General features: G+C 41.6%; 1 protein-coding gene across 1 annotated transcript in view; it reads right to left on the bottom strand.

Annotated features, from left to right (window-relative positions):
* Positions 1-12359, bottom strand: part of WNK2 (WNK lysine deficient protein kinase 2) — a 581173-nt gene that overhangs the window by 152827 nt on the left and 415987 nt on the right. Inside the window, exons 17-18 of the mRNA XM_078661612.1 lie at positions 3586-3631; positions 2098-2199 (exon numbers count right to left, since the gene is read on the bottom strand). Of these exons, the coding sequence (XP_078517738.1) occupies positions 2098-2199; positions 3586-3631 (148 nt within the window). The remainder of the gene's footprint in view (positions 1-2097; positions 2200-3585; positions 3632-12359) is intronic.

Here is a 12359-nt window from a genome sequence, read left to right as displayed (position 1 = left end):
TCCAGGTTGTCTCTGGTTTTCAGCCTGTTCAACCAGAGTAATAGTCGTCCTTCTCTGTCTTTTAGAGTTTTTGTAGAGAATGTTCTACAAATTCTACATTCTTTTGGAGTATGGTCCGGATAAAGACAGTATAAGCAGGTTTCATGCTTATCATCAATATGGAGCCTCTTGTTACCACAAGAAGTGCAAGCTCTGAAGAGACCCTTCTTCTGTTGATCAGCCATAGTAGAATTATGAAGAAAATATCCAATTTCTGTGAAGAAAAGAGTTTAAACAAGGAAACCTGAGGAGAACTCAGGTGGAGACTCCCTAGCACAACGTGCAGTAGAAAATCTGAGAGACTGAGGCTCCTGACAGGAAGGTTCTAGAGGGAGGTGGTAGCTGATTGGCTACCTTCTGGAGTTTGGTCCTTTTTAGAAAAGGACATAGATAGGCTACTAAGCCGAGGCCCTTAGGCCTATTTTTCTATATATATATATGTCTATAGGACAATGCTTTTCTATGTACTGAAGACTCCCGTCTCGACGACGGGGAATGATTCAGGCATGTCAATTTATGAAAGACACCCATAATACTGGATAAATCAAACATACCCCCAGTCAACTCATCTGAGTTTAATCCATCACCATTCTTTAGCGCACTCCACCACCCCAGTTCCGACATGGCCATATGCAAATCAGTCTGACCCTGTGCCTTATGGGAACAGTTCAGCCCGAACTGCCAAGCCAGGTCTTCCCTGGACCAGAAACAAGCATCCCTGGACCGGTATCAGATTCATAATCCTCATCAGCCAGGCTGTCTTGAATCCAGTGGTAGAGTGAGCAAGGGACCCACGTCTGGGCATACCCTGCCAACTCAGGGCCTTATGGGAACAGGATGCTTGTTTCCGGTCCAGGGAAGACATGGCTTGGCAGTTCGGGCTGAACTGTTCCCATGAGGCACATGGTGAGACTGATTTGCAAATGACCATGTCTTAACTGGGGTGGTGAAGTGAGCTATAGAATGGTGATGGATTAAACCCAGATCAGTTGACTGGAGGTGAGTGTTTGATTTGCTCAAGCGCTCCGTCCATCATCCCCTTTGGTATCCCCATGGTACTTCCTCAGGCAGAAAGAGCAGCCCTTGGTATTACAGGCCCCTTTCTGAATGGCAGATGGGCTCTTCGAGGCCATCATATGCCATTTGGAAATCCTGTTTGGATTAATTTCCGACCAACTCAATCAAAATGGGTCGGTCGGAAATTAATCCAAACAGGAGACTACGATGCCAGAAGAACTGCTCTGATGGAGGGTCGGAGCAGTTTCCTACGGCATCGTAATTGGCCCTTAAGTGTCAAATGTGGTGCAGAGATTTATTTGAAGAAGACTGGAGAGCACAACACTTGTGTCCACTGTTGTGCCCACTCCTGACACCTGTCCCCTTTCATGAATAGTAGAGCCTGCGTTTTTTGACATTTGGATGCATACTGTGATACCAGCAATTTGTTGTCAAGGAAGTTACTTAGACTCCCCTTCCCAAGAGCCAGTGGGCACAAACAAAGTACCAAAAGAGGAGGACACAGAGGCACCATCCAGGTTCCATACACCATCCTGGAAACTAAAGCAGCCCTGGCTGGGCTAAAATTCAATACCATGTCTCAGAGCATTGAAGAGATGGGTGCAGAGGAAACAATTCATTGCATGTGCTACCGAAAACAATCAAATCACCTGGATTAATGTTACATTGTGTTTTTCGGATGCTCATGCAATTACCTTGAGGAAAGAGGTAATGGAAGGAGGAAATTTCCCCAGAAAGTTTCTTGAATGACAAGCTGAATGGATGGAAAGTGTTCTTAGTAATAAGAAGCGGCATTGGTCATTGGCACTGTAATTGGTGGATGCTATAGGATCAAGGTTATTTGTATTACACGTTCCTACATAAAAATATGTTTTACTTTTAACATTGAGTGTATTTTCTCGCTTTATCCCCACATACTAAGCTATCATACTCCTTTTTCAGCAAATTATTACAAAACAATGGAACAGTTGCCAATTCAACAAAAACACACACATTGAATGTTTTACTGGAATGCATGCGGGTTAGTATAGAGTACTATACCTTTAATTTCTTCTGCAGGCATGGTGGCAGAGGAACAACGCTCAGAAGATGCAGTCTCCACAACAGGACATACAATGAACCATCTTTTTCCAGTATGTAAGACTGCAAATGTTAAAAGTAAAAGTTACTTGTGCAGCATTAGAAGACGTTCAGCCCTAAACCGATTAATTTATCATATGAAGTAACTACCACTAGGCAACAATGTGAACTGCATTTTAATTATCAGAATACTGAGGACTCTGAACATGAAACACTAAGACAGTGAACGAAAAATCAAAGGCATGTCTTTTAGTAGAGGTTGCTAAATGGTGATTATGAATCTTGCATTTCTTTTGCCTCAAAATTCAATGTTTCGGTTCCCTATGATATATCCGGTGTGCCCCGTGCATGATAATATAAAGAAATATTTGTTTACGAAAATCTTTTTATCAATACTTCGACATGCAGCAAATTCATTGTACATTGGCCTGCTTCAAAATTTTTTATTAATTTAACACTGGTAAAGAAATACAAACTACTTCTAATGGACTGCTAACCTTATGAAAGTTATATGTTTATGTAATATTTTATCAAGTACACCACGTGACATTAGATAAACATATTACATTTATAAGTCTTTTGCAACTCAATTTCTTCAGAGGGATGACATGGAAGGTTTTTTTGGGGATATAATACTTCTAGTCTATATAAGAATAATATTGCAAGTCACCAGGACCATATGGAGGTGCATAGCCACAGGCCAATAGCCTGTGTGAGTATCCGAAGGTGACTTGTAGTTTCCTTACAGGCAACATTAGGGGGGGGATTTTAGAATTATTAAAGGTTTCCATCTCTAACAGGTTTTCATTCTCTGCAAGGTCCACGTGTCTGGGAGTATTATGTGAGGCAGCAGGAGGACCATGGGTTGGGCAGAATAGTCTGTTTACTAGCCTGACTAAAGAACCCAAATACATACACAGTGAAGCCTGTAAAATGCCACTGAAGGATTTCAGTAATTGTAATCCCACCAGTGATTCTTTACACTCGTTCTCGAAGCAAAGGAATTCTACATATCAATTATTCCCATTTGCAAGACTGCTATTGCTTAAGATGATCATCACAGTCAAGGAATATTGTGCACCCTTTAACTTGAATGAATTTGGCAGCCAGAGAAAAGATCGGTGCACATGGGAGCCACCGCCTTCCGTGAGCACGACTGCCGTCCTACATCCCAGGACATGGTTTCTAGCAATAGAGATTTGGTGGGACACAAGACTGTGCTTTACACAACCAGATAGGAAATGTTGCTCAGACAGCACTAGAACATGGTGTCAGGTCTGCTATTCTGGGACTGAGGAAAACAAAAATTTCATGCATGCTTAAGGTCACCTTAATTCTTTTATGCCATCAATCCGGTAAACCAGCGATTACAGGATATCGTGGTTAAATGAGAAACTAGTGGGTAACATCGCCATAAAGTACAAAGACATTAAGAAATTACATGTTTACCATTTTGTTGATAAACTGGTGATTTTGATTGATTCTGCTGACTCTCCTGTGAAGATAAAACACATCAATGATTTCGGCATTCACCTGACCTCCACCACCATTACTAATTTCTGCAACTGTTTACAGGAGACCAGTGACCCAAACAAGCCACCTGAACGTATGTCCCCTTATACAGCTCAACTATTTAGTAGTAATATGTTAGAATTACTTCTACACCAGTCAGTAGAGGTGGGACCATGTAGAAGAATAAACTGGAATATATTAAAATCACGTCCACATCCGTCATTCGAAGTGGGACTACAATCTATAATCCTGCACTGTTAAAATTCCAATAGGAGTAACTCCAGTTGTGTGCATGAACAGAACAAACCTGAAAAATCACTCTCCTACGCTTTCTGCCGATTTCAGATCTTTATACTTTTTCAGCAGGACTGGAATGGACGCTCTTTTTTGGCAACAAGAAACAGACTAAGGATTAAACAGGTGCAGTAAGCACTCGGCTAACTGTTCTCACTGTTACTCTGGCTTCTCTCACCCAAGACTGTGAATAGATGAAACTAGAAAGTTACAGCAGCAGCAAGCAAATAAGAAGAGTACAAGCTCCTTGTTGCTTGCAGTTGGTAAGATGTAAAACTAGTGATGCACCATCCAAAACTTGTACTGACTGGGATAGCAAAATACCTCATAGAAGACAATTTGGAAAAAATGTGTAAAGGTGATACATTTTACAAAACCTTTATCAAAGAATTTTGCTAAAGACCTGGTGCAAAAGTGGTTATTTGTATAAGTCGACTAAGGTCCACCACAATTAGTAAATACTTTAATAAAGTAAATTACAGCAAAATGACAAAAATCTAATAAGGGGAATTAGAAATATGCATTTTTAATGATTTAAGAAAAAGTAGCACCAAAAAGTGCAAATTACCAATAGTAGTCAGTCATATAACTTTATTCGGAGTCATAAAAAAGAACATCCATAAAAGCGTTTGTACATATAAAATCAAAGAGCAATACAGAGCACAGAGATTTATACATTTCATTTCACTCCCCAATTGCAAGCTTCAGTTATGCATAATATACCACGAGATCCACAAATAAAAACATGTGAACAGTTCATTTCGCTACATATTAATAAATTATGGTTATATTTAGTGTGCACATAGGCACAACTTGTTAAAAAAAGGATTATATTTGGCAATCTGTCATTGTACCTTACGAAATGGTAGCGTTCCCTAATTTTTTCTCCTTTTTTTCTAGATCAGTCCGGTGTAAGGCTATTTTCAGACTCAACTTCACATTGCTCTTCCTCTCACAGCATTTCCTTCTTCCTCAAAGAATATGCTATTATAATCAGGATGGCGAGAACTGGTATGTTTTTTTCTTTCTTAGAAAACAGCCCATAGGAATGATGACATTCTGCAGCATATCTCTAATGATGACAATGATTGTAAAAACAGGTATGCAGGGTGGCTTTGTACAAAAGACATTTGTCTAATAAGCGGGTGAACATACCTCTTTCTATATACAGTATAACATTTACAAAAGAGTACCACATGCATTGTATTCTGGGGCATCCTATCATCACAAGGGCAGTTTGAAAGGTCTAAAGACCAGTCATTCATACTGGGAAAGATAATTAGTCTATGAAATATATCTAATCTAAAAAGCGTAAACATAAACCTATTTTGAGCATTAAAAACACACTTAAGATATGGCTGTGTGTTAAAAGTAGTTAAAATCAATAGATTTTTTTTTTTAAACACTAGGTTTATTAACTTCGGTAGTCAATTTTAATGTTTCCAAATGAGCCATTGCTTCCTTTTTTAGCAGTTTTCTACTAATCATTTCTAGTGATTCTGGTTTCTCAAAGTACTCTGGATGGGCCATGTCACAAAAGAACCGTTGAACGTACTCCAGCCATGCAATGCGTGGATTAAAAGGTGATTTTAAACAATCGCTAATAAGTGCCCGATTAAGATCGGTGTGGTCTGAAGTCCAAATTTCATGCCACAACAGGATTGGTTCTAACTTAATCAAATCTGCAACAAAGGGGGAACCAAGTTCAGCACGCGATACGTACACTGGGGTACTATTAGGAACTGCCAGAAGATGTCTAAAAAAATCGTTTTCGATTACCTGCATGCCTTCACACTTCTTGTGTCCCCATATGCTCACCCCATATAGAGCTATGCTAAGGCACTTTGCTTTGTAGATTTTTAACATCATTTCGGGGAGGTTTGAGCCCATCAGGATGCAAAGTTTCTGAGGGCCCAACATGCCTCACTAAATACTTTGTTATCAATTGCCTTATTTCAGGAGTTGGCTTTGTCGGAAAAAAAAACCTAGATAAGAGAAGGAGTCAGTGAACCCAACCTTTGTTCCAGTAATTGTTATGTTCCTACATTTTGTGGTTTTCTTCCCACATTTCATAATGTATGTTTCTGATAGGTTCACTTGGAGGCCCAGTTGCCTCATATTATCAACGTTTAGTGAGCAGGGACTGTAGGGCCAAGGGGGTACGGGACCAGTCGTCATCGTAAAGGAGGCCCGTGACAGGGCATGGGCCTATTTGTGGTAAGTCTTTTACAAGAGCCGCTAGCTCCTTCCCCACACTGTTGATGTATAGTGAGAACAGGAAGGGGCCTAGGACGCATCCCCGCCTCACCTCTCTCCACGCTGAACGTTTCTGTGCATTCTCCTTTTGCCCCGTACCTTATCTTTGCTCTACATCCCGTGTATAGGTCCCTCCAGAAGCTAATAATCGGGATCTCTACCCCCATATCTTTCCGTTTTGACCAAAGTTTATTGTGTACCACGCAGTTAAAAGCTAATGAGAGGTCTACAAATGCTAAATAGAGCACCCCTTTCTCATCTTCACATACTTCCCGATAAAAATGTTTAGGTTAAGGCTCTGTTCTATTGTGCCAATCCCAGTACAAAACCCGTATTGAAGATCAAACAGTTTCTGATGGGTTTCAGCCCAATTCTGTAGCCTCTTTAAGATTATGCGTCCTGCTATATTGACTAGGGAGTCAATCAGGTAGATAGGCCTGTAAAAGGCAGGGTTTAAGCGATCTCCCTTCTTATAAATCGGGACTATAATTGATTCTCCCCATGTTGACAAAAAGCCCGTAATGCATAAGGCCCTCAACACTATGGTCAATAGTGGTCCCCACAGCGCCATGTTGCTTTTATATAAATCAACTGGGATGGCATCGGGTCCTGGTGCTTTGCTATTTTTACTTGACTTTATAGCTGTGATGACTTCTTCTAGGGAGAACGGGGCGATGGACACGGTTACTTAAGGGATTAATACCTGGTTTTTAAGAGGTCCCTGGACCTATGTGGTTGTCGGGTAGGGTGCAGTATAGATGCTAGAAAAGTGCTTAACCCATTGTTCTTCTAATATTGCTAACTCAATTTTAGGGGGCGCGTCTGTACCCAATGGGAATTAATTAACTATTTTCCAAAAGGTTCTTTCATTATTACTGTCACTTGCCTGCTGTAACGTTTCCCAAGCGGTCTCTCTTATGTGCGTTTTCCTTCTCTTCACTGCTCGTTTGTATTGTGCTCTGCGAAAGTGAACCTCATTTGCACTTCTAGGAGTTCTATGTAGAGCTTTATGAACTTTTATACATGTAGCGTCAAAACACCCTTTTTCCCCTTGATTCGTTCTGTCTTTGTTAACAAAAAGATTCTCTCTTACGCCCTGGTATATAGTCAAAAAGGCCGCAACAATTTCGCGAGGGGGTGGTATCTTTTAGGTATAGATTAAAGGCATCCTTCTTTTCAGTTATCAACTGTGTAAGGAATTCTTCCTTAATGATCTGTGTCCACTTTGTGGAATACCCATTATGTTGTGCTAGTTCTATAGGTTTTAATTGGTGGGCAATCTTGTCAGACCCTTGAACGATAACTGTACGTTTAAGGGAAAATGATCACAGAGAAATTGAATGGGTAAAAAAATTAAAAACTGAGCCAACAGATCTTTTCGACAGCAGTACATGATCAATAATACTGTTATTTGTTCTCCCATCATAAGTTTTCTTTCGATTAGCATAAGGCACAGTAATCTCTTTAGCAAATGACAGATCAAATTTAAACAAGTTTGTTAATCTTATCGCCATACATACTATGCATAAAATGGGGCTGCTCTTCCTCCTCCAAGTGTGTAATTCCGCACGTTTTATTTGAGTGGGCCATACACTTTCGCAAGTTAAAATCGCCCCCCCCCATAAATTGTCACATGGTTTTTCTTTTCACTAACAATCCCCTCCAGATTATTTGTCATTTCGTGTATGATATCCGTTATTAATTTTATAGTGGCATTGTTGTAAAAACGAATTATTGCTAAACTGGCAGCACCTTTCGTGTTGCAAACCACTAATTGATATTAGGGATTATCTGAGACAAACACAATATTTGTAAATTGTAAGGTGTTGGATATAAAAGTACACAATCCCTCCTTTGCCCTACCATATCTTTATGGGGACGCCAAGGTAAAATAAGTTCTGTAACCATTTATATGGATGGGCTCCGTGAGCCACGTCTCATGCAGGCATATAATTGGGTAGCTAAAGACTGGTGGATGGCGAAACCTTCATAGCAATGCACCTGACCCACAATAACCTCAACTATAATTTCCCCTTTTAAGTAGTGGACTGGGGTTTATGTGCACACTGATACAACACCCACCATCACAGTGATAGTTCTATACAGAACCACCAGGCGCACTGGGGGTGTGCTGTTATTGGGCTCTACGCGACACAGATCGGACGTTTCTTAGCCTTCCTACTGCGAGTCGGCCGTGGTCTAAGGAAGGGTTTGACAAACATACTAAACGCCGATCGGAGTCATTACTTTGCAGATCAGGTTAAGGTGCACAACCTTTGGATGGTGCACCTCCTATGAACTTGTCTCTGTTCAGATTAGACAAGATTTATATTGTTACCTTTATTCTAAGGTGAATACTCAAGCCCAGCTTCTCTTTAATTCTTGATTCGGAATTCGATCATTTTGGAGGACAGAAATAATAGGAAGACCTCCAGTTACTTTTTTAAAATATTTATCTAACCGATTCAAAGTACAACAGTGATCACCATACTCTTGCCTTCGCCGTACGACCGACCACACCGTCGAGGAGCTACCAATCTATTTTTGCCCTGAAGAAGTCCCTTCCGGGACGAAACGCGTCGGCTGTTCGTTTCTTTCTATTGGAATAATAAAAGAATTAACCAAAAAAATGTGGACATCACCTTTTGTGTCTTTATAATAAGCTCACTGTCTTTTCACAATTCTGATATATGGTGCACCTGTGCTTATATAATTGGGTAGCCCTCTATAAAATCAAGCCACTCAGTAGTTTGAATTTTACTCTGTAGCCCTGCAACATTCCAAAATAAGCAGTCCAACAGTTTGGCTAGTGTACAGTTTACCTTAGATGCTAAATTGTCTACAGGGTCAGCTGGGGTGCTAGCTTCAGCCATTTGGGGGACCTTAGCCTGTATTAGCGGAGTTTGCTGCGATGTAGCCCTAGGTCAGCTGGGGAGGTGAATTCAACCAAATGAGGGACCATTGACCCCATTGACGGTGTTTCCTGTGACATTACCATTTGAGTATTCTAGTTGATGGATGTACCTGAATTTCTCAGACTGTTCTTCTTGCGAGGTTGGTGTACCCCCCTCCCATACGTCAGTCCAAACCGTCCAGTCCGGACAAACTTTATAACCGGTTTGAGGTTTGGACGGCATAATTTGGGAGCCTCGAACACTGCTTTATACTGAAGTGTGGTCTTAGATTGTTCCTTCGGTGTATTGGGCGGTAGAAATACCCCAGGGGGCAGGGGAAAATTACATTCACATCTTCTTTAATATGCCCTGTTCTGTAAAGGACCGTCTAAACCAGCTCGAGTGAACCAAAGGACAATACCACACAATCACCAGGCTCTTATTTTTGCCTCTCCCTACCCATTTGACTCTTCTTGCCATCTTAAAATTAATAAAAAGGTTTTCAGTTAGTCCTGATCTTACACCCAACCAATTTAAGGATTTGTTTCTCAGTGAAACCCAGTTCTCCTTGCTGTTTAAGGTTAGGAGTGGACGTTTGTCAAGACCACCACATATGGGGCTGTTGCTGGTGGGAGGTCCAAACGGTCTGATGCGCAGTCTATTTGTTCTCTTTGCTCACCAATAGTTTCTGCAGGCCTTGATACAGGCCTGTGGTCACCTGTTACCCTGTATCTGCAACTAGAAGATTCCCTGTCCCCTCCCATCTCATCGTTCTTTTAATACCATTGTGGCTATTGGGCCTTACAGGATTTTCTATTGAAGCAGTGTCCTCTGGGGGGTCTCGCGATTATAGCTTCAGTGGCTGGTTGAATGGCTGGCCTAGAGTCTTATTTCTGTACAGTATTCCCCTTTTGTCCTTCGGAGAAAATTGTCAGAAGTTCCAGACATGAGTCTTTTTTTATCTCTACTTCATTAACCTAGTTTGTTTTGTCCCCAAAGTTTCCTCCATATGCTCCATCAGAATATCCAGTTTACCAATGATAACATCATAGTTTGGGTCTGGAGGGGTTTTAACAACGATAGTCTTGGTTTGTTTTAGTGACTGTAACGGAGTAGTTCCCTTCTTGTTCCACATGGTCTCTTTACTATGATGATTAGCAGGACCCTGGAGTCTGGATTTTTTGAGACGTTTGGGAGGCGGCGGATTTGATCTTGACGGGGATATACTATCAGAGATAAGCTGTATGCAGCCATTTACCATGGTTACTCCATTCCCTTTGTTATCCTTACTAAGAATCCCCACCTCTACAGTACCACCAGAAGCCTCAACGTCATTAATCAAAACCTGCGCTAACGTAGTTTGTGGCTGAGCCGCTTCACTTAGAGATACCTCCACTGTTAAAATATGCTTTTCTATCGCCCCATAGCGCCTGAAATATATTTTAGTAGTGACATCTGTATTTTTTCTGGGGAATGTGATTTTCCTATGGTAGTTGTATGTTTTTTTTTGGCCCATCTTAAGTTCCTTTTTGACAGCCTGCCTTTAGCAGTATTAGTGCGCAAATTCAGACAAGAGTAATTACGTTTTCTCGGTCTTTCTCACTCACCCTCAGGGGTCAAAGTCTTTAAAAATTCCACACAGTAATCAAAACAAAAGAGTACCTTTTAGTTCTCAGGTTATGCAACAAAGGAATATCTGTAGGATCACAAGTAAATATCCCTGTACTTTCAAGGTTAAGGGGTGGCCCCGCCCACCTCCTCCTGTCACAGACGGGCACAGGAAGGGCCTGCCCTTGGCCCGGCCTCCTGCGCAGCGGGGCCTCTTGCTGGGAGATAAGCGCCTCCGGGTGCGTGAAGCTGGCGTCAGGTCTGGTGTGCCTACTGAGCCTCATGAGAGTTGTAGGCTGTAACTCCGGGGCTCGTGTTGCATGGTGCTGGCTGTGCTGGCTGTTCCGCGTCCAACGCAGCGGGCCTCTCACTGGGAGATAAGCGCCTCTGGGAGCGTGAAGCTGGTGTCCTGTCTGGTGCGCCTACGGAGCTTCACAGGAGTTGTAGGCCATAACCCCCGGGCTCGTGTGGCATGGTGCTGGCTGTGCTGGCTGTTACCACATCCCCAATGGTAGTCAATGTTTGTGGTAGACTGGTATCTAGACGCAATTTAATGCTGAACACAAAAGAGTGGAGGTCTGATACACCAACCAGGTTCAACACGGTTTTACCTTGGGACTTTGTCTTTGTCCGGGATGTCAAAATACTTCAGCTAAGCAAGGCGGCAGGCTGTATCTGAGGAGGGTTCCATGATGTTGGCAAGGCATTGGACAAGGTCACAGTGAAGCCAATGGTTTAGGCTTGAAAAGCTTAGAGGGGGAAAATGTGAATTTTGCCTCCAGGAAGTCCTCTCACCAGTTTATAGAGGGGAAGGCTGCAAGCTGTATCTGACAAAGACTCCATGAGGCTGGTATCGTCTTGCAGAAGTCCAGCTGAAACAGATTTGTTGTTGCAGAGAAACTACAAGCAGGGAAAACCTGTTTCTTCAGCTCAAGTGTGTGGTTTTTAAAAATAGGACACGTAGAATTTAATGTCAACATTTCCTTACAGTGACTTGTATGCAAAAGCTATTTCCACTGCAAGAGGCCTAGCTGTTCCATGTAGAATCTAGAGTACAGATTAAAATGCTCCTAATTTATTTTTTGGAATGGGACCAGCTTGAAAAATATTTAAAAACTGTTTTTTAATAGTTATTGAAAATAAAACTCTATAATGGATGTCAGATTTTGATTAAATATTAAGGAAAAGTAACTTTTAAAAATACCTTTTCCCTGCATGTCTGACGTTCTTGGAGGTGGATTTGCATTAGCTCTCCAGCTTCTCCCAGACAGTATTTAGCTTTGAATAGGCATGAATAGATACAAGATGCCTCCCAGGAGCAAACAATAGGCTGATCTGAATTTGTGATTCTTCTGTACTCCACAGAATATGCAGGGTGAAAGCTCTGGGCATCTTTTTAACATTTAGGAGTCAAATTCTGCACGAGTGTCAAATCTTGCTCGACTCCTCTGCTGGGTTTTCATATAACACTAAGGGCAAACGTGAAGTATGCCAAGATTAATTTTGTGGATCCACTATCTGGTTGCTGAAAGACTCTACATTTGTCTTACTAGACGTCGGTCTCTGGGTTTGTTGTAGATACAGTGACTGCCTTAAACTGCATTTTAGGGTTAGTTGTGGGCGGATACAAGGATTATAATGGGACACCACACACATCTA

The sequence above is a fragment of the Lissotriton helveticus genome, chromosome 9, assembly GCF_964261635.1.
Source record: "Lissotriton helveticus chromosome 9, aLisHel1.1, whole genome shotgun sequence".
NCBI classification, from domain to species: Eukaryota; Metazoa; Chordata; class Amphibia; order Caudata; family Salamandridae; genus Lissotriton; species Lissotriton helveticus.
The sequence above is the reverse complement of the archived record's forward strand: the minus strand, read 5'-3'. Positions and strand labels throughout refer to the sequence as shown.